The sequence below is a fragment of the Triturus cristatus genome, chromosome 7, assembly GCF_964204655.1.
Source record: "Triturus cristatus chromosome 7, aTriCri1.1, whole genome shotgun sequence".
In the NCBI taxonomy this organism is placed as follows: Eukaryota; Metazoa; Chordata; class Amphibia; order Caudata; family Salamandridae; genus Triturus; species Triturus cristatus.
Window position 1 is genome coordinate 394,659,683 of NC_140590.1, and position 18,876 is coordinate 394,678,558.

Genomic DNA, 18,876 nt, shown 5'->3' on the forward strand with positions numbered 1-18,876 from the left:
TTCCTTTTTGAGGACTTGCAGATGACAATGGAAAGTTCTTCACAGTGGCAAATACTGGGGCTGTTGAACATATTCCAGGGTGTAACCGTGGTGTAATATATCTAACTCCCATTTGTCTGAAAATATAAGCTTCCATTGATTAAAGAATTTGGAGTGAGTGGGGCCAAATTGAAGTGGGACTACGGTAGTAGGGGCCTGCAGATCCTCCATGCCACTTATTGGAGTCGTGAGCCCTTCCTCCATATGGCAGGTGTCGACGTGCCGCTGCTCTAGGAGAGGCTAATGTTGAGGTTTGCTAAAAGGGCTACTGAGAACGAAACCCCTGCTGATAATATGGCTGGAAACGTTGCTGAAGCCGAGGTCGAGAGAGATATTGACCTCTGCCTCCTCTCAAGAAGGAGCTAACTTTTTCTGCTGCAGATTCGTCAATGATTTAGTTGTTTCCGTATCCCACTTCATTAACTGCAACGCAATATCTACATGCTTGCCAAAGAGATATTTGCAGTTAAATTACATATCCAATACTTTGGCCTGCACCATCGGGCGGAACATTGTAGCTTTCAGCCACCCCTGCTGTCTCAACACCTCCCCTCCTGCCATCTGCCTGAAGGTTGTCTGTTAAATATCCAGAGCCACATCAATCTTTTCGGAAGAGGCTCTCTCTCCTTCCGATAGCACCTCATTTGCTTCTATTTTCCTCTCCTCAGGAAGAAACTCCAGCAAGGCAGAGATGTTGGACCACATCTGGCAGTCATACTGCCCGACGATAGCCATGGCATTGGAGGTCCTGATGGCAGTGGATGCCAAAGTGGGGAACCCTGTGCCGATTCTGTCTAGTCAGCGCCCTTCCTTGTTAGGTGGAGCTACCCATGGAGAAGAAGGCTTTTTAGATCTCCTCTGAGCAGCTTGCGTAGTAACCGAATCAGGCCGAGGGTGAACAATAAGGCAGGTTGGAGAGTCCTCGGGTTGCCCGATTTCGGTTCCACTGCAGGGGTAGAAGCTGGCGCCTTCATCAACTTCAGGCCCTCTTGCCATAAGAAGTCTACTATGGGAATGGATCAAGTGGAGCGCTGCATTGTAGGCTTAAAATCGTATAAGAAACACTTTGTCTGCTTGGCAGGCATAGGGAGGTCACACCGCCTTAAAGCGCCTTCCATCAGATCGTGGAACCCACCGATATCTGCAGGCGGGGAGTCGGCTAGAGGCAGAGTAGGAGAAGGTGGAGTAGGAACCACATATTCATCCCACTCATTATGAACATCCGGGTCCAACTGCAATTCCCCTTCCTCTAGTTGCTGGTCATCATCATCCTGAATTTGTATAGGGATTTCCACAGGTGGCGGAACGGTCTTGCTTTTTTGCAACGGGGGCTCAGCCAGCGATACAGAAATGGGAGCCTACTGAACAGGAGTAAGGGTAATGCTCCTGAAATGTGTCTAAACATTGACCACTGGGATGCCCTGTTCCAGAAAAACAATAATCCCCCTCCAAACAAGTAGATGGGTCATTCATTTCCTCTTCTTCCTCTGAGTAGTGACACTTAACACTGAGTTGTGAGAGAATTTATGCAGGGCCATAAGGACCATCATCTTCAGATTCCTTGAAATCCAGGAGACGAGTAGGAGGTAACGGAGAAATCTTTGAAAAATCTGGCAGAAGAGGAGGAATCGGCTACAGAAGCAGGCTGTCTTTCTCCCTCATCGACAGGATCGTAGACGAGCACGACAACTGGAGCATCGAGTGCATAACCGACTGTGGTGGTTAAAGAGTTGCCGACGGTGAACAAACCTGCTGAACCATTGATGGTGAAGGCCTCATCGACAGAGATGATCTAACCGCAGCGAACAACGGTGACACCACTACTGCCGTTGTCGAGGAAGCCGACGTCGTCGACTTGACCGTCAGCGTAGTCACTGAAGAAACCGTCAACAGAGCGCCAGCTCCTGTGGAGGCAGAGACTGTAGATGCTGATTTCTTTGTCGACGGGACCATCGACAAGTGGGTTTTCTCAGCTGAGGATTCCCTGGAAGGAGTATGAGGCATCGACTGTGCAGCAGAAGAAGATCTCTGGTGAGAGGGACCAGGCTGGTCTTGTTTTGCCTTTTTTCCTCAATCCTCTCTTTACTCTGAGACCTGGGTTTTTTAGGGTCTTTACGTGAAGAGGAAGACCCTACTTCTTTTATTTTCTGGAGGAGGTAAAGGGCTTGTCCTCAGCCTCAGAGCCTTTTGCTGCTTTTTACCTTTGCAACCAAGGAAGCAGCTTACCCTCACAGTGTTTAAGAGTTTTTATGGAGAAAGTGCAACAGTACTTGCATCCATTGGGCTTGTGATCTGTATACAGGCAATAAAGATACTCCTTATGTGGGTCCTCAGAATATAGTCTGTACTTTCCACAAGTCCTACAGGGCCTAAACAACCCTTTTTTAGACTCCGACATAATGAAGAAAAATAGGTACTCACACTTCTGGACTGTACCTCAGTAGATATGAAGTGAATCAATGAACTGCTAGCTGGAAGTTCTAAAGGGAAACAATAGAAACACTGTGACTGAGCAGAGCTCAGGGAGACTCCCTAACACATGACGTGCGGTAAGAAATCTGAGGTATGGTGGCCCGAACAGGGGAAGGAGACTCTATTGTCTATGCTCTGATTGGCTGACGTTTGGATGTTTTAAAACAATAGTAATAGGTTGCTAAACGCTAGTGAATTTCTATGGGCATTTGAATGTTGAGTTTTAATACTGCTATTTTACTGTTACCGTGGGACTTCCACCATGACGACGGGGAAGTTTCAAGCATGTGAATCTAAAAAAGAAACAATACTAGAGAAGTATTGCTTCATTTGTTATATTCTTTTCATTAAGAATCAATTAGTATTTGTTATCACTAGGTTGGCTTCTAGTATATATTATTTTATTTTTGCCATGAATCTTTTTATTGTCATTATTTGGGAAACAGACATTACCACAAGGTTGTTACCATGTGTTACCTTAACAATGGGCTCCTTACATCGTGTTTACCTTTACCACGCATAGCCTGTATCACACAGGGTTTAACAATGAGTATGCCTTACCACTCATGCCGTTACAGTGAAAAATGTAAAGGTGATAAAGGCATATGCATAGCAAAGGTAGTCATGGCTCTAAACTCTGAGGGAATGGGTGGGGTGGGAGGTGTTGGAGACACTTGGAGGGATTTCCTACTTCTTGCCAGTGCGGTGCCCAAGGGCAAGCTTTGAGGCTTTTTTGCCTGCTGGCTTCTTGTGCAGGGCCGCGGGTGAGTAGTTTTAGGGCTCAGGGTGGGGGAGCCGGGGTGTATGTAGGGCTGGGAGGCCGGTTTTAGGTCTCAGAGGTGGGGGCAGAGTAGTTTTCAGGGCTGGGGGCATGTTTTAGGGCTCAGGGCGTGGGGCTGGAGTGTTTTTAGGTCTGGGAGGCCGATTTTAGGGCTCAGGGCTGGAGTCAGGGTAGTTTTCAGGGCTGTTGGCCGGATTTTAGAGCTCAGGATGGGGGGCTAGGGTGTTTTAGAGCTGGGATGCTAGTTTAAGATTTATGGGCGTGAGGCGGGATGGTTTTCAGGGCTGGGTGAGAGGGGAGGAGTGTTGCATAAGGGCTCAGGCGCGGGACGGGCGGTGGCAGATGCCAGCAGCACAAAGTGGATCCCATGACCACAAGTAACCTTTAGCACCCATATGCCTTTACCTATCATGCCTTTACAACTAAATTTGTTGTAAAGCCATGCGTGGTAGAGGCATATGCAAGGTAAAGACATGCGTGGAAAAGGTAACGAGTGGTAATGGAACCAGACTGTAACAACCACACAGTAAATGCATGCTTGGTAATTTTATGCATGATTCCATCATTCAACCTCATTATTTATTGAGATTTTTGTCATTAATCAACTAGTATTTGCAAGGAATTGATTTGTTTTTGTCATTAATCAATTAATGGTTTCCTGAATATTTTTGCCCGTAATCAATTCAATTTTGCGTGGCATAAAGTGTTTTTCCTCTAATTAATAGATTATGTCACAAATTATCTCAATGTTATCATAAACTAATTAGCTTCTGTAATAAATCAATTATCTTATTGTCACTTCTAAATGAGATTTTGCCAGGAATTAATCTGCTTTAGCAGTTTAATTATTACTTAATTAACTACTGTTAACTTAGTTAATTAGTTTTGTTACAAATCTCAATATATTTAAATTCAAATAGTTTTGTCAGGAAGGAAATTCGTTTTTTCATGAATCAGTTTGCAATTTTTATCAGCGACATTTTTTTCATAAATGAGTTTGTGATGGTATTTTACGAATTGCCGTTTTGTGAATTAGCACACTCGTATGGAATCAGTTACAGTTTGTGAGGGCTTTAGTTCTTATTGCTGTGCGTCAATTCTCATATGACTCAATTTCATTTTTTCACAAAGAAATTACTATTTTACAGAAAACAATTTGGGGGCCTATCAGCGGAGACAATTATCGCCGCTTTAGCCGCCGTTTTCGTCCAGAAAGCGGCGATAATTGTATTGCCCTATTAGCAAGGTCACGCTATCGCGGGAATCCTTTCCTCAGCGCTCTTTCCCTTAACGCCCATCTTTGCATCCCTAAAATAACAGGAGAAATGTCGCTAAGCGACATTTCTCCTATTATCAAGCCTCACGATAACCTGCAGAGCGATAAGAAAAGTAGCGCTAACCTCGGTTATCGCTACTTTCCTTACGCCTGCTTTTCATCTGACTTAGCCATGATATCCTATGGAAGGTGGATATCATGGCTAAGTCTGTCCCTGCTCTATCAGCAAGCATTCGTCAAACGTTGTGCGATTATCGCTGGATTTCCAGCGATAATCGCACATTAGGCAGTTTACGCCTTGATTTTTATCGCTGTTGAGATGAGCGTTGCTGATAGCACGCAATCTCAGTGATAAAAATCAGCGTTAGCTGGCGATAATTATCCTTGCGCTAAGCGCGCTGACAGATAATTATTTCCGGTTCTTGCTGATATGCCCCTTGGTTTTTTAATAACCAATACAATATTTTTACACATGATACATTATGTCAGAAATCAAGTCCTGTTTTTAATCAGAGATTTAAATATTTTTATTGAGACTCCATTCATTTTAGTCACAAATTATTTGTGTTTTGTCAGGTAATTTTTTCATGAATTACTGTTTTTGTTATTCATCAGTTGGTGTTCACAAATGGGTGAAACTTAGTAATGAATTGATTAGTATTAGTGACAAATTAATTTACCTTCCTTCGGTTTCTTTTGGGCAGACATGAAGTAATTTAATGTGTCATGAATTTTAGCAGCAAAATATTCTATTTGGCTCACTATGATTCACTTCCTCTTTGTTTCATATTCAGTCTTTTGTTTAAACAAAATCAATTAGTTTTTGCCATGAAAAACCCATGTCATGAATCCGTTTTTGATGAATTCGAATTGATATCTTTCTTCGATCTTCTTGATCTCTACAAAGCAGTTTTACAAAACGGATGTGAATCTTACAAAACTCATGTTCCTACACAGTGAAAAAAGAGGTTGACATTCAATGGTATCTCATATGCTGAAAATGCTCACGTCTCAGGAGTAATGTGACTTGATGTTGCTAAGTGATACTTACAGTTCCGGTCACCTGTGGTTTTTATAGTTTTCAGCTCAGCACCAGTATTGATCATGTGTAAGTTGAAATAAAAACAATCATGCACCCTTTCATAAGTTTGTATTTTTTTAGAAAAGTACTTCTAATGCAATGATTGATCTTGGGAACAAGATCACACAGGTGTGGCGAATAAATACATTCAAATAAGTGGTTCTGTGTTAAGTTTAACAATTGTTGGATTATTCGCTGTACAGTAAGATTCAGTTCAAACATATTAAAAAACTCTGTTACAGATAAACCAGAGGCAGGCATACAGAAGTCCTCACAGGATCGACAGATTTTAAGCGGTAAGACTTGGAGCCTTATACACAAATTCATTGTTTAGCATGTAATTTCCAAACCCCTTTTTATTTTCTAAATGCTTACTACTTTTACTACTCCTGGCATCTACGTATTGGGAAGCAAGTAACAACGGAATCGGTAAATGCAATAAAATGAAAATAAGCAGGAAATACATAAAGCAAGGCATCCATTTAGAACTACCCACTAGTGCAGTAGATATGCCAACGCCAAAATAGATACTGCACCATGAGGGTTAAATTCAAAATGGATATTGGATCCGTGCATTCTGCAAATAGTTTGCTTCAAGTGAAAATGAGAACTGCACATAGAAAAACTGAAGTGCAACAGTCTTCATGTCCCTATTAAACACAAGGCTTCTCGTGCCACTCCGAATGCACCTCTTGCAACAACAGCTGCTCTATTCTATGACTGCACGGGAAACGGCATTTACAACACTGCTTAACCATGCATGCCATTTTAATGCAAACCGAACCGCGCTTGCCTTAACCATGCATATGCCTTAACCACGTATCAGTGTGGATAAGGCAGTCAGCTCTCCAGATACAGAGCGAATGGGCAGGGAGAGGAACAGGAAGGATGGGGACAGGAAGGACCAGGGCGTGGTTTGGCAATTAGGTCTGGGGCCGGGAGACAGAGGGTAGAGGTAAATATAGGGCTGGGGGCCGGTTTTAGGGCTCAGGACAGGGGGCTGAGGTCAAGGTCGTTTTTAGGACTGGGGGCCTCGTTTGGGGCTCAGGGGGGGAGGGGAGAAAAGGGCAGTTTTCAGAGATGGATGCCAGTTTTAAGGCTCAGGACAAGGGTCTGGGTTTGGACTAGTTTTTTGGGGCTGGGACTGGGTTTTAGGTCTCAGTGTGGGGGCAGGGTAGTTTTTAGGGCTGGGGTGGGTAGATTGTAGGGCTGAGGGCTGGGTTTTAGGGCTCAGGACAGGGGGGGCTGGCATACCTACATCTAGAAGATCTTCATTCTGATTGTTCAAGTCACATGGACTGCGATGCCACCCGAAGAGATTGCAACTAGCAACCCAGAGGAGTAGCCTCTCCTATCCACGCCTAATGCCCTTTCTGCAGAAGGAATGGGGTGCTGGGCTGCCCATTGGGAGTACAAAGCACTTAGTGCAATGAAAGTGACTGGGCACTGTAACCGAGACCCCTGTGGCAAAGGTTCACCTGTAAGAATGAGGCAAATGCTGCTTCATACTGAAGGCAGAGTTCAGTGGTGAGTCTGGTGATTGAGGCTATCATTCCATGTTACTCGCAATGAATGATGTGCCTGGTAACAGGAGTTAACACACACATCACAATGATGATTAATGAGCTGATAGCTGTTGCAAAGATGGTCGGAGTTTGATATATGCCAATTCTTTTTTTTTTTACAGAAGTGAAGGACCTTGAGAAAAAGCTTCGCTTCTGGAGGATAATAGCCATCACTTTGTCCCTACTAATTATTTCTGTTATCATACTTGCTGTTGCCATCTTCTTTACACAATGTAAGTGCCTTTTATATGCACATATCTGAATTCAAAAACGAAAATGCTGAAGGATGATGCTGAAATCCTCGTTGCAATTGGTAACAGTGTTCTGATTCCTAAGAAAATCTCACACGTTGCAGCCTCTTGTCAGAAGAGTAGACATTCCTAAACATTCCATACATAGTAGCAAGAATGGCCATCTGGTGTTTCATGAAGTATAATGGACATTTGGTGTGTAAGCATGTAATACCTGTGGTTGACCTAGTCTTTTCTTAGTCAATTGCTCAAGAGTAGAATTAGCGAGGCTACCTTCTAACCTCAGCATTGCGGCAATACTCATCGGCTGGAACATTTGACCTGGACCAGACCTGGGAAAAACTGAACACAAGAATTACCTAATGTGGGCAAATACACATTCCCTTGTCTCTCTGCACCAGCATCACACCTACATAATAAAGTGTCACTTGATAGTCCAAATGAAGACCAAACCATAATAGAAGAAACTTTGGCTAAGGTCATTTAAGAAAACGATGCTCACTGTCACCATATACTTGTCAATTTACATCCATATTTATTTCTTACAGGTAAAAAAGGGATCGACAATGCAGGACTACAAACGGTGAAGGCGAATATCAGTGTGAACGATGGTAATTGATTGTATGTACTAGAAACCCTACTACCACTTATACTCCTACTTATAGGAATAGAGCAAGTTAAAGTGTACTGTTATGGCCTTCTCCTAACCAAACTACTCATGGTAACCACGTAGTAATTTATTGAGATAAGGTTTTAGATTTAGTTGTCTCACCAGACTATTGTTGTTAAAAAAATATATACAAAATATACATACATATGGGCCTTTAGGTTCAAAGGCCACCTCGATTGACCTGTTAAACTGTCATGCACAATTTGGTTACGCCCACCGCAGCATATATAATGTAGCCCCATTTCAGCCATTGGCTCCCCTTACTCTGAGTGACAGCATTTTTACCTTGCACATATGCACACCCTCATTTTCAAGAGTGCACTCAGTTCCAAGCAGGTTGGCAAGCATTCTCCTTTCATTTTATTGCATTACTTAATGTATTGGGCGTTTGACTCCAATACTCCTACAAAAATAAAAATAACTGCATCTCGTTTAACTTCACTCCCTTTAGCATTTGTTCTTCCACAACCTGTACCGGGGGCTCCTGCTCCTCGTGAAGGCATCGCTCATCAGTGAGGGAGCAGCTTTGAATTACATTTCATTGCTAGGGTGGCCTTCTGTTCTTTAATTTGGCTAAATGTTTGTTGTCCGATAACTGCTGCTGTTACGGACGCATTCTGCAGTGAGGAAGAACGAGGCATCACAAATATCAGAGGTGAACTTCTTAATTTCCGCATGCAGGTACGTTGGTGAGTCACCAGCAGCCCCTTCTCCTTCCGCCATGATCAACCGAACCCTCCTCGAGCATGGAACACACAAACCTGTGTTCCATGCTTGGCATTCTACACGGCTCAAGGAGGTGGAATACTACATGGCTTTTCCCTTTAGGAAAAAAATACTATAACTACAACAAAAACTACATCAAAGGAAAGGCACAGCATGTAAATATATATATATGAAGGAAAATGTTACTAGCGTCTAGCAAAACTAGCTGCAAGCCCATGCTAAATAACAAGACTAATCACAAAAGAAAAGAAAGTATTACTATACAAAAGAAACACCATAACTCATACAAGTGAACAACTGATGAAAAAATAGAAGAAATACAAAAACAGTATTTTCTGAAAAATTGTAACAAATGAATGTTTATCTCCAGAACCGCAAAGGTACCATCCTTGTCCTGGTGCTGCATCTCTCCTCTCCTCCATCACTCTCTCAGTACCAAGATCACTCCCAATGCCCCCATTGTGATTGTCCACACACACTCTGCTCAATCTATTGGCATTCCACCGTTGGCCTCCACCAATTTCTACACAGTTTCCATTTACCTTCATAATCCTCACTCACAGGTGGTACAAACTTGTATTCCCCTTTCCTCAAGTGAACAGGTTTCTTGTGTACACAAGATCCCCAACCTTAACTTCAAATCTTCAGCATCAAAATATTGTTTTTGTTTGATTTGGGTCAGCTCTACATGCTCACACACAGTGCCATCCGACTATTTCCCTAATTTGACCCACTTATTCATCCAAGCAGGACAAAAACTTGTGGTGGCTCTATGGCCTCATAACAACTCGAACGGTGACACACCATTGTTTAGGGATGATACAGCGAGCTTTTTAGATGTTTCAGCCCACTGGATTTCAAAAATCCCTTCACTTTACTAGAGACAAACTGGGTACTATTGTCCGAGACCAGCATAGCTGGAAAGCCTTCTTTTAGAAAAACATCTTTCAAAAAATTCAACAACTGTTCCAGCAGTGACATCCCTCACAAACTTGATCTCTGGTCATTTTGTGTAATAGTCCATCATGACTAACGCAAATTATGGTGAAGGTGCTAATTCGTGAAAAGGTCCTACAATGTCTATTCCAACTTTCTCCCACCGATCAGCAGGCAGTTCAATGGAGCACAGAGGTGGGGTGCGCATTTTGATAGTCTTATCACTGGCAGCACATATCACACACTCTTTAACCACTTCATCAATTTCCCTGTCCATTGCAGGTCACCAAAAAGACAGTCTTGCCCGTTTCTTTGGCATTGTTGCCCCAAGGTGACCTTCATGGGCATAAACTATGATTATATTTCTCAACACTACTGGTGGAACCAACTTGTCCGCCCTCATCAACAATCCATCCTCAACAGACAAGTCATCCGCAACCTTCACAAAAGTTTTGAAATGGTAATCAAGATTTCTTTCACAAGGCCATCCTGATTCAATATATTTCATAACTAACTTGATGAAAGTATCGTCCTCCAAGGACTTTCGCCACTCCTTTTCAGAAATGGCACACAACTCCGGTAGATCATTTGCAGCAACTAAACAATCAATCTTATCATCATCTGTTGCTTTACTTTCATCCTCAACACACTCAGAACTACATGACAAATAGTCTGCACATCCATTCCTACTACCCGGGATGTACTCTGGCATAACATCGTATTGGAAAAGCTTAGATGACAGCCATGCTATGCGAGCTGTAATCCGTCTAGCATTCCTTCCACTTAAAATGTAAATCAAAGGTGTGTGATCAGTTTGCATTCTGAACTTCCTTCCCCACACATAATTCCGGAACTTCATAACTGCCCAACAACAGGCTTAGAGCTCTTTCCCAATTACTGAGTACTGTTTTTCAGCTGAAGTTAAGACATGTGATGTATAACCAATAGTTCTGATCTCACCACATTCCTCTTGACTAAGTGCAGCCCCACACCTATGTTGCTCGCATCCATGGTCAAATTGCATTGCAGAGCAGGATCATAATGTTTTAAGATTTTGGGTGAAAACATTTGGGCTTTCACCCAATCGAAAACTTCCTGACACTCTGCATCCCACACAAAAGCTACCCCCTGCATAAGTAGGATGATAATGGTCTCAACCTTGTAGCAAAAGTTTAGTTAAACCATGAATAAAATTCACATAGCCCCAAGAACGACTTCAGACCAGGCTTATCTACAGGTGGCTTTGTCTGATTAATACTGTCGACCAGACTAGACTTCAGGGTAACTCTTTCTCTACTCATAGAATGTCCAAGATATTCAACCTTGTAAGTTAGGAAAACACATTTATCTCTTCTCAGTACTACTCCTTTCTTTTGGAATCTGTCTAATACTTCTTCTAGAACCTTATCATGTGTCTGCCTATCTGGTGCAAAGATTAACACCTAGTCTTGAAATACAGATAACCCATTGATGCCTTTCAGTATATCCGCCATGGTACGTTGAAAAACTGATGCCGCTGATGCTAGTCCAAAAGGCATGCGGCAATACTGAAAGGTACCAAACGGGGACACAAACACTGTTAAATGTCTTGATTCTGTCTCCAATTCAATTTGGTGATAGGCCGATGCTAGATCAAGCTTGGTAAAGACTCTGGCCCCAGTCAAACTAGCGAGTAGTTCATTCAAGGAGGTGGAATACTACACATTGTTTGTAACTTTACGCCTGCATGGCTGTTAAATGATGACAGCTAATCAGATGCTGGAATATATCCACGTCACTACCATGCATCCGGTACTCTCTGTTACACTGTAAGATGATCTAAGATTGGCTCATCTCGCAGTGCTCAGCCAATTGTGGAGCTCACCTTACAGTATGCACTGTCATTTGTTGTACCGGTCACACTGAGGAAGTGATCTCTCCCAAGCCTGCCAATCCACTGACGCCGGCATTTTATCTCACTAGGAGCAGAGTGTCAGTTAGGCCCTATGTAAAGTACACTTCATCAAGCTCTGCTGTTTATTTTAGCAGGAACACTGTATTATTTCCAGGCATCAAGGACATCAAGCCATATTGTAGGGTAATGGGATTACTCATATGTTCTTGAGAATATATATATATCGCAAAAGGGGGGAAAGCCGTATGAAAAAATAGATGTTGCTGTCTCTACTGATAACTACATCTGATATGTGGCTAGCTATTCTGTCCCATTTGCTCACTTTTTATGTAAGGAGGTGGCGCGGAGGGGTGAAACAGCACAGCACAGCCATTACACTTTTTAACTGGAGAGATAATCTGAAGTCAAGAATTTTCTTATAGCAGAAGGTGTATGTGTGTCATTCCTCTCTGAGACAATTTTAGGTGGAAATTCTCCTGAAATGCATTCATCACCTTATACATTCATGATACAAAGATCAAAGCATTTCTTTGCAGCAATGTGTGTTTCTTTATGCTGCACTCGAATAAGAACAGCAGTGAGAAAAACTAATGTCCTGCAGACATAAGAATTTGCAATTTGCTAATAAGTCCCAATGCTATAGATTTACGTCCTACATAGCTTGTGGTCATATAAGTCCACAAGAAAACTGCTCCACTTATGAGCACAGGTAGTCAAAGCAGTACCATATGCATTTCAGGAAATATCAAAAGGCAGTGACCAGAGGAAAATGAATATAAGCATAATATAAAGTAACATTGATTTCAGATAAGAAACAAACTATAGGGGTCTACCTTCAGCCATGTATAGCCAAACTCATGAATATAATATGAACATTCAAGTTAATCAAGTAAGGGTAGCTCTGTTTGCCTTTCAAGTTACTTTCAGTGTGGAGGAACCGGTAACATTGTAAATGAATTATCTTAAAGGTGCAGGGGGCTGCCAACTGGAGGTACCCTACTACCACCCAAATAATGTGCAATTATCTGTTAAAATCAAGACTAAATCAAAGGTAGAAATAGAATCAAACAATCAATCAATCATTTGTAAAGTGCAGCAAAAAAAACGCAAGGGTCTCGAGGTGCTGAAGATGTTGGCTGCTGTGTGGTGGGTTGTTCATTTGAACATCAATGTCTTGAGTTGAGTTCTCTCCTGAATTGTTGGAACAAGACGGTGCGGTCCTGAGGTGCAGGGGAAGGTTGTTCCATGGCCTGGCCACCAGGTGTGAGAAGGAGCATCCTCCGCTGTTGGTTAGGCAGATCCATGGGGTGTCTGCGAGGGAGAGGGAAGCAGATCACAGGTGTCTGATCGGTTGGTGGAATGTTCGGTGTTTTTTTATGTAAACTGGTCATTTGTTGTGCAAGGCCTTGTATGCGTGGGTCAGCATCTTGAACTGGCATCGCTTCTGTGTCGGGCGCCAGTGTAGTTCCTTGAGGTGGGATGTGATGTGGGTCCTTCTAGGGAGGTCAAGGATAAGTCTTACAGCTGAGTTTTGCCTTGTATGGAGTCTCTTCAGGAGGCGTGCAGTGATTCCTACGTAGAGTGTGTTTCCGTAATCCAGTCTTCTGGTGATGAGGGTCTGCGTGACGGTCCTTCTAGTGTTGACTGGAAGCCACCTGAAGATCTTGCAGAGCATGCAAAGGGAGTGGAAGAAGGCAGATGAGACTGCGTTGACTTGATTCTTCATGGTTAGCATGGTGACCTGGATGAAGCCGAGGATGCGGGCGGGGTCTGTTGGGGCAGGATGTGGGCTGAGTTCCTTGGGCCACCTTGCATAGTTCCATGCCGAGGTGTTGTTCCCAAAGACGAGGACTTCTGTTTTATCTATATTGAGTTTGAGGCAGTTTTCCTTCATTCAGTCAGCAGCGTTCTTCATGCATCTGTGGAAGTTGGCTCAGGTGGTGGGTGGTTCTTCGGACAATGAGAGGATGACCTGGGTGTCATTGGTGTAGGAGACGATGTTGAGTCAGTACGATCTGACTGTTAGCCAGGGGGTAATGTAGGTTTTGTTGAGGGTGGGGCTAAAGGGACGATCCTTGGGGGGCTCCGTAGATTATCTTCTTGGGCTCTCAGGTGAACAGTGGGAGACGGATCCTCTGGGTTCTACCCGTGTGGTTTGAGGGTGTCCCCCTGGATACCGATGTGTTGGAGTCTGTTGATCAGGATGTGATGGGAGACTGTGTCAAATGCAGCTGACAGGTCCAGGAGGATGAGGGCTGTCATTTCCCTGTGGTCGAGGAGGGCCTGATGTAATCGGTGGCTGCAGTAAAGGCTGTCGCTGTGGTTGACTCGAAATCTGGATTGGGAGGGGTCATGGAAGTTGTGGTATTCTAGATGTTGGGTCTATTGCTGGTTGATTGCTTTCTTGAGGACCTCTACACCCTACTGGACAAAGGAGAAACAGCAGCCCTCATCCTCCTTGACCTCTCAGCAGCGTTCAACACAGTCTCTCACCGCACCCTAATACACAGACTCCACGACGAAGGGATTCAACGGCCCTCGACTGGAGTTGCACCTTCCTCTCCGGCAGAACGCAGTGGGTCAGACACCCCCTTTCGTCTCGGACCCTACACCAACCACCTGCGGAGTCCCCCAGGGGTCATCCCTCAGCCCTATGCTCTTCAACGTCTACATGACTCCGCTCGCCCCCATCGTCAGAACCTACGGACTCAACATTGTGTCATACGCAGACGACTCCCAACTCATCCTCTCCCAATCCACCGAGCCCAACACTGCCAGACACAATTTTTGAGAAGGCATGGAAGCCGTCGCAAAATGGATGAAAAACAGCTGCCTTCAACTAAACACCAACAAAACAGAAGTGCTCATCATGGGCCTGCACCCCGATGCCTGGAACGATACCTGGTGGCCCCCTGCCCTCGGAAGTCCACCCACCCCCACGGATCATGCACGCAACCTGGGAATCATCCTGGACTCCGAACTCAAAATGGACCGCCTGATCAATGCCGTCTCGTCCTCCTGCTTCCACACCCTCCGCCTCCTACGTAAGACCTTCAAATGGATCCCGCTAGAACACAGAAAGACTGTCAATCACACCCTGGTCACCAGCAGACTCGACTACGGCAACGCACTCTATGCCGGAATAAACAAAAACCTCACACGCAAGCTACAGAACATCCAGAATGCCGCCGCAAGACTTGTCCTCAACCTGTCAAGACTCTGCGCACACTCCACTGGCTCCCCATCGAAGTTAGTCACCTTCAAGATGCTCACCCACGCTCACAAGGCCCTCCACAACACCAGACCAGCATACCTGAACAGCCGACTCAAATTCCACGCACCCCAAAGGACCCTACGATCAGCCCAGCTCTCCCACGCCATGGTCCGTCGCACCAGAAAAACCAGATCAGGTGGCTGCTCCTTCTCGTTCCTCGCGGCCAGAGCCTGGAACGCCCTTCCTCTCCACCTCAGACAGACAACATCTCTCCCCATCTTCACAAGAAACCTCACAATCTGGCTCATCGACAGACCCCCTGCTTGATGGACTGGAACCTGCGAAACCCCCCTCCCCCAGCACCTTGAGACCCTCACGGGTGAGTAGTAGCGCTTAGCAAATGCATGATCATGATTGATTATTTGATAGGGGAGAGGAGAGATGGGCCAGTAGCTCTTCAGTTTGGCTGGGTCAGCAGATGTTTTTTTCAGGAGGAGCTTCACTTCAGCATGTTTCCAGTCCTCAGGGAAGGTGGCTGAGTTGATGGAGGTGTTCAGGACTTTCCTAATCTCGTCACCCATTGTCTTGCTTCCAAGGTTGAAGATGTGGTGGGGGTAGGGGTCCATGGGTGCTCCTTAGTGCATGGAGTTCATGATGGAGATAGCGTCTTGAGTCGTGAGGAGGTCCCAGTGAGTGAGCAGGTGTTCTGGGTTAGTGTTCATGGGTGTGAGCTGGTTGATACTGTCGGTGGCGGAGGGGTTGGCATTAAAAGTTTTTGCAGATGGTCGAGATCATGTTGTGGAAGAAGTCAGCAAGGTCATCGCACAGTTCCTAGGTGGTAGCGGGATTGGAGAACTCCTTCATGATGGCAAAGAGCTCCTTGCTGCGGATTGTGCTGCCTTCAAAGTAGTCTGCAAGGGCGTTCTTCTTAGTTTCTTTCAGGTGCGGTGGTACTGGTTCAGTGCTGCCCTGAAGGTGGTGCGGTCTTTCATCTTTTTGCTAATGTCCCACTTCCTTTTTCGTTGAAGGCAGTGTCACTTGGTAGATTGCAGTTCTTCGGTGAACCAGCTGGCTTGTTTAGCTTGTCCTTGAGCTTGGCTATCTTAGTGGGAGCTATAGTTTTGGCGCATTCTGTGATCAACTGGGAGAAGTTTTTTACTACTTGTTCTGGGTCTGGTGTAGAGTCTGGTAGGTGGAAGCAGATAGTGTTGTTCCACTGGTCTTCTGATATCTTTTTCCCATCTCTGCGTGTGGATTCAGGGGGGCACGACACCAGAGTTGGTGAGTTCTGAGATGGTGAAGTGGAAGCCATTGTGGTTAGACCCAGTGAGTTGTGTGGCAGAGTTGTACTTGGCTCTGTCACTGGAGGTGAAGATGGGGTTGAGCATGTGCCCTGTGTTGTGGATAGTGTCAGTAACAAGCTACTTGAAGCGGATGTTACTCATGCTCTCCAGGACATCAGTGGTGTTGCCGTTGCTGGGGTAATCGAGGTGGAAATTGAGATCCCCTAGGAAGATGTAATGCTTGGAATCTATTGCGATTGGGATGATGAGGACCGGGTAGGCATTGACATGGAATACTGGTTCACTTCTGACCAGCTTCTTAGCAGCCTTCATGGCTGATGACTGGTCAGTCTTATTTTGCAGCAGGCTCAGGTCACACAATTCAACACAACACATTTGTCAATTAATCAAATATTCTTAATCTAAGAAATATTGCAAAATCGTTAGAAATCACCATCAGCATAGCAGCACATCATATTTACCTAATCTGACTAAAAGTCGTCCTCTAAGTCAGTCAGGTCAAGGAGATAATCTTTAATCAGCAAAGTTAGGCCGTAATTCAGTCTCTCAATAATTCAGGATAACAGCTGTTCAGCAGTGTCACCGTCCTCTCCGTCAGCATAACTTCAGGAAATCAAGTTCGTCAGAGAAGAGCAAGTCTTTTTTTTAGTTCAATTCCCTACCTACTTTTATAATTAAAATTATGTCAAAAAGTATCAAGATCGGGGTTTAGAAAGTCCTGATTGGTCGACTTGGGGTTGCGGGGAAAGGTTCTCAGGGTGTCAAACTAATGAACTCATTGTACTTGCTGATTCCGGTTTTTAAATTGTCCATTGTCTTTGCTTTCTGGCCATGTTCCCGGAGAGACCTTGAAGGGTACATGTTCTCCCGGGGTCAGGTCCAGGCCACTGCTGCTGGCGGTAACGCATGCGCACTTCACCCAGAACCTCGTGTTGTGAGGGCAGTCACGTTCAACGTCTCGTTCAGCCATTTTGTCTAGGCCAGAATGGGCAATTTAAACAAAAGAAACACAAAAACGTAATTAAAACATAGAAATGGCTAATAAAATGTAATTCCCTCGCTAATAACCATATGTGTGTGTATTTATCTAGCGAAAGCAACACTCAAAGTGGTTTATGCTCACTTAATAAAGCACAAATCACAAATACATCACCAAAGCAACGTATATCATGTAAAATTCTAATTTCTCTACTATTAGTATAGGCACAATGTAGTTTTTGTTGTACATTCAATGCTTCACAAATCAATTTTACGATTTCATTATGGAAATGTCCTACTCGGTCTGATTCAATTGTCACTGGGAACCCAAACCTAGGGATGAACTCTCTCAAAAGTAGCTTTGCCACTGTCATCCCATCATTTTTTCTTGTTGGAAATGCTTCCACCCACCTAGAGAATAGGTAGACCAAAACCAAAACATACCTCAGTCTGTTACACGGAGGCATCTCAATGAAATCCACTTGAATTCTGGTAAAAGGCCCTCCTTCATGGCCTATTGTTCCTAGACTCACTACTGTCTTTCTCCCAGGATTGTATTGCTGACATATTAGGCATCTCTGACAAAGATTTTCTGCTACAAGTCTGAACTTTGCATTGTACCAGGTCTGCTTAAATGACCTGATCATGGCGTCTCTCCCTATATGTCCCTGGCCATGATACATCCGTGCCATGGTAGACATCATGCTATCAGGCATAACTGGTCGTCCATCTCGATAGACCCACACATGATCCTTCTCTCTTGGTGCACATCCTGCTTTTACCCACTGTTTCAATTCCTCATCGCCTGCCTCTTCCTGCAATTGTCTTACTTCTTCCCAAGTTCCCACAATGTTAGTAAACATCAAAGGAGCAAGAAAACATCTCCCTTTCCTTCGCCCGATTGACCGAATTCTGATTACGTGCACAATATTGTGCCATGTCATTTGCGTATCTGTTTCCCGTGGTGATATAATCACCACCTTGACTATGAGCAGCACATTTCACAACAGCCAATTGTCTAGGCAGCTGTATCGCCTCAAGCAACTTTCCAACCACTTTAGCATTCTTAATAGGAGTCCCACTCGAGGTTAGGAAACCTCTTTGTAGCCATAGTTGGCCAAAGTCGTGGACAACCCCGAAGCCATACTGGCTGTCAGTTATCACAGTCACTCTCACATTTTTTCCGATTTTACATGCTCTAGTTAGGGCCACTAGCTCCGCTACTTGGGCTTACTCCTTTCAGATAGGATGCTTCCATTACTGCTGCGACTGTGCATACTGCATATGCTGCACTCCATCCATTTCTCTCACTGCAGTACAGCTTAAACTCTTTCTCATAGTCAGGCATACCTAATGCAGGTGCTTCACACAAACCATCTCTCAATCGTTTAAATGCCGCCAATTCTTCCTTGTTCAACTCAATGGGATCTTTCACATCACTTCTCGTCAGTCGTACCAAAGGTTTTGCAATCAAGGAGAAATTGCTGATCCACTGACGACAGTATCCCACCATTCCCAGAAACATTCTCACCTCTCTTTGGGTTATGGGAGCTCTCATTCCTTTTATGATTCTGATTCTGTCTATTGTTATTTTTCTCAGTCCTTTCTCAATATTATGCCCTAAGTACTCTACTTCCTTCTTACAGAATTGCAATTTTGATGGTGACACCTTCAGTCCTCCATTTGCCA

General features: G+C 44.3%; 1 protein-coding gene and 1 pseudogene across 1 annotated transcript in view; one reads left to right on the forward strand and one right to left on the reverse strand.

Moving 5' to 3' along the window:
- Positions 1-18,876, forward strand: part of LOC146809771 (C-type lectin domain family 4 member E-like) — a 130,679-nt gene that overhangs the window by 66,738 nt on the left and 45,065 nt on the right. The window contains exons 2-4 of the mRNA XM_085614383.1: positions 5,892-5,945; positions 7,337-7,447; positions 8,014-8,076. Coding sequence (XP_085470509.1) covers positions 5,892-5,945; positions 7,337-7,447; positions 8,014-8,076 — 228 coding nt within the window. The remainder of the gene's footprint in view (positions 1-5,891; positions 5,946-7,336; positions 7,448-8,013; positions 8,077-18,876) is intronic.
- LOC146809772 (U6atac minor spliceosomal RNA) lies at positions 9,166-9,286 on the reverse strand (annotated as a pseudogene).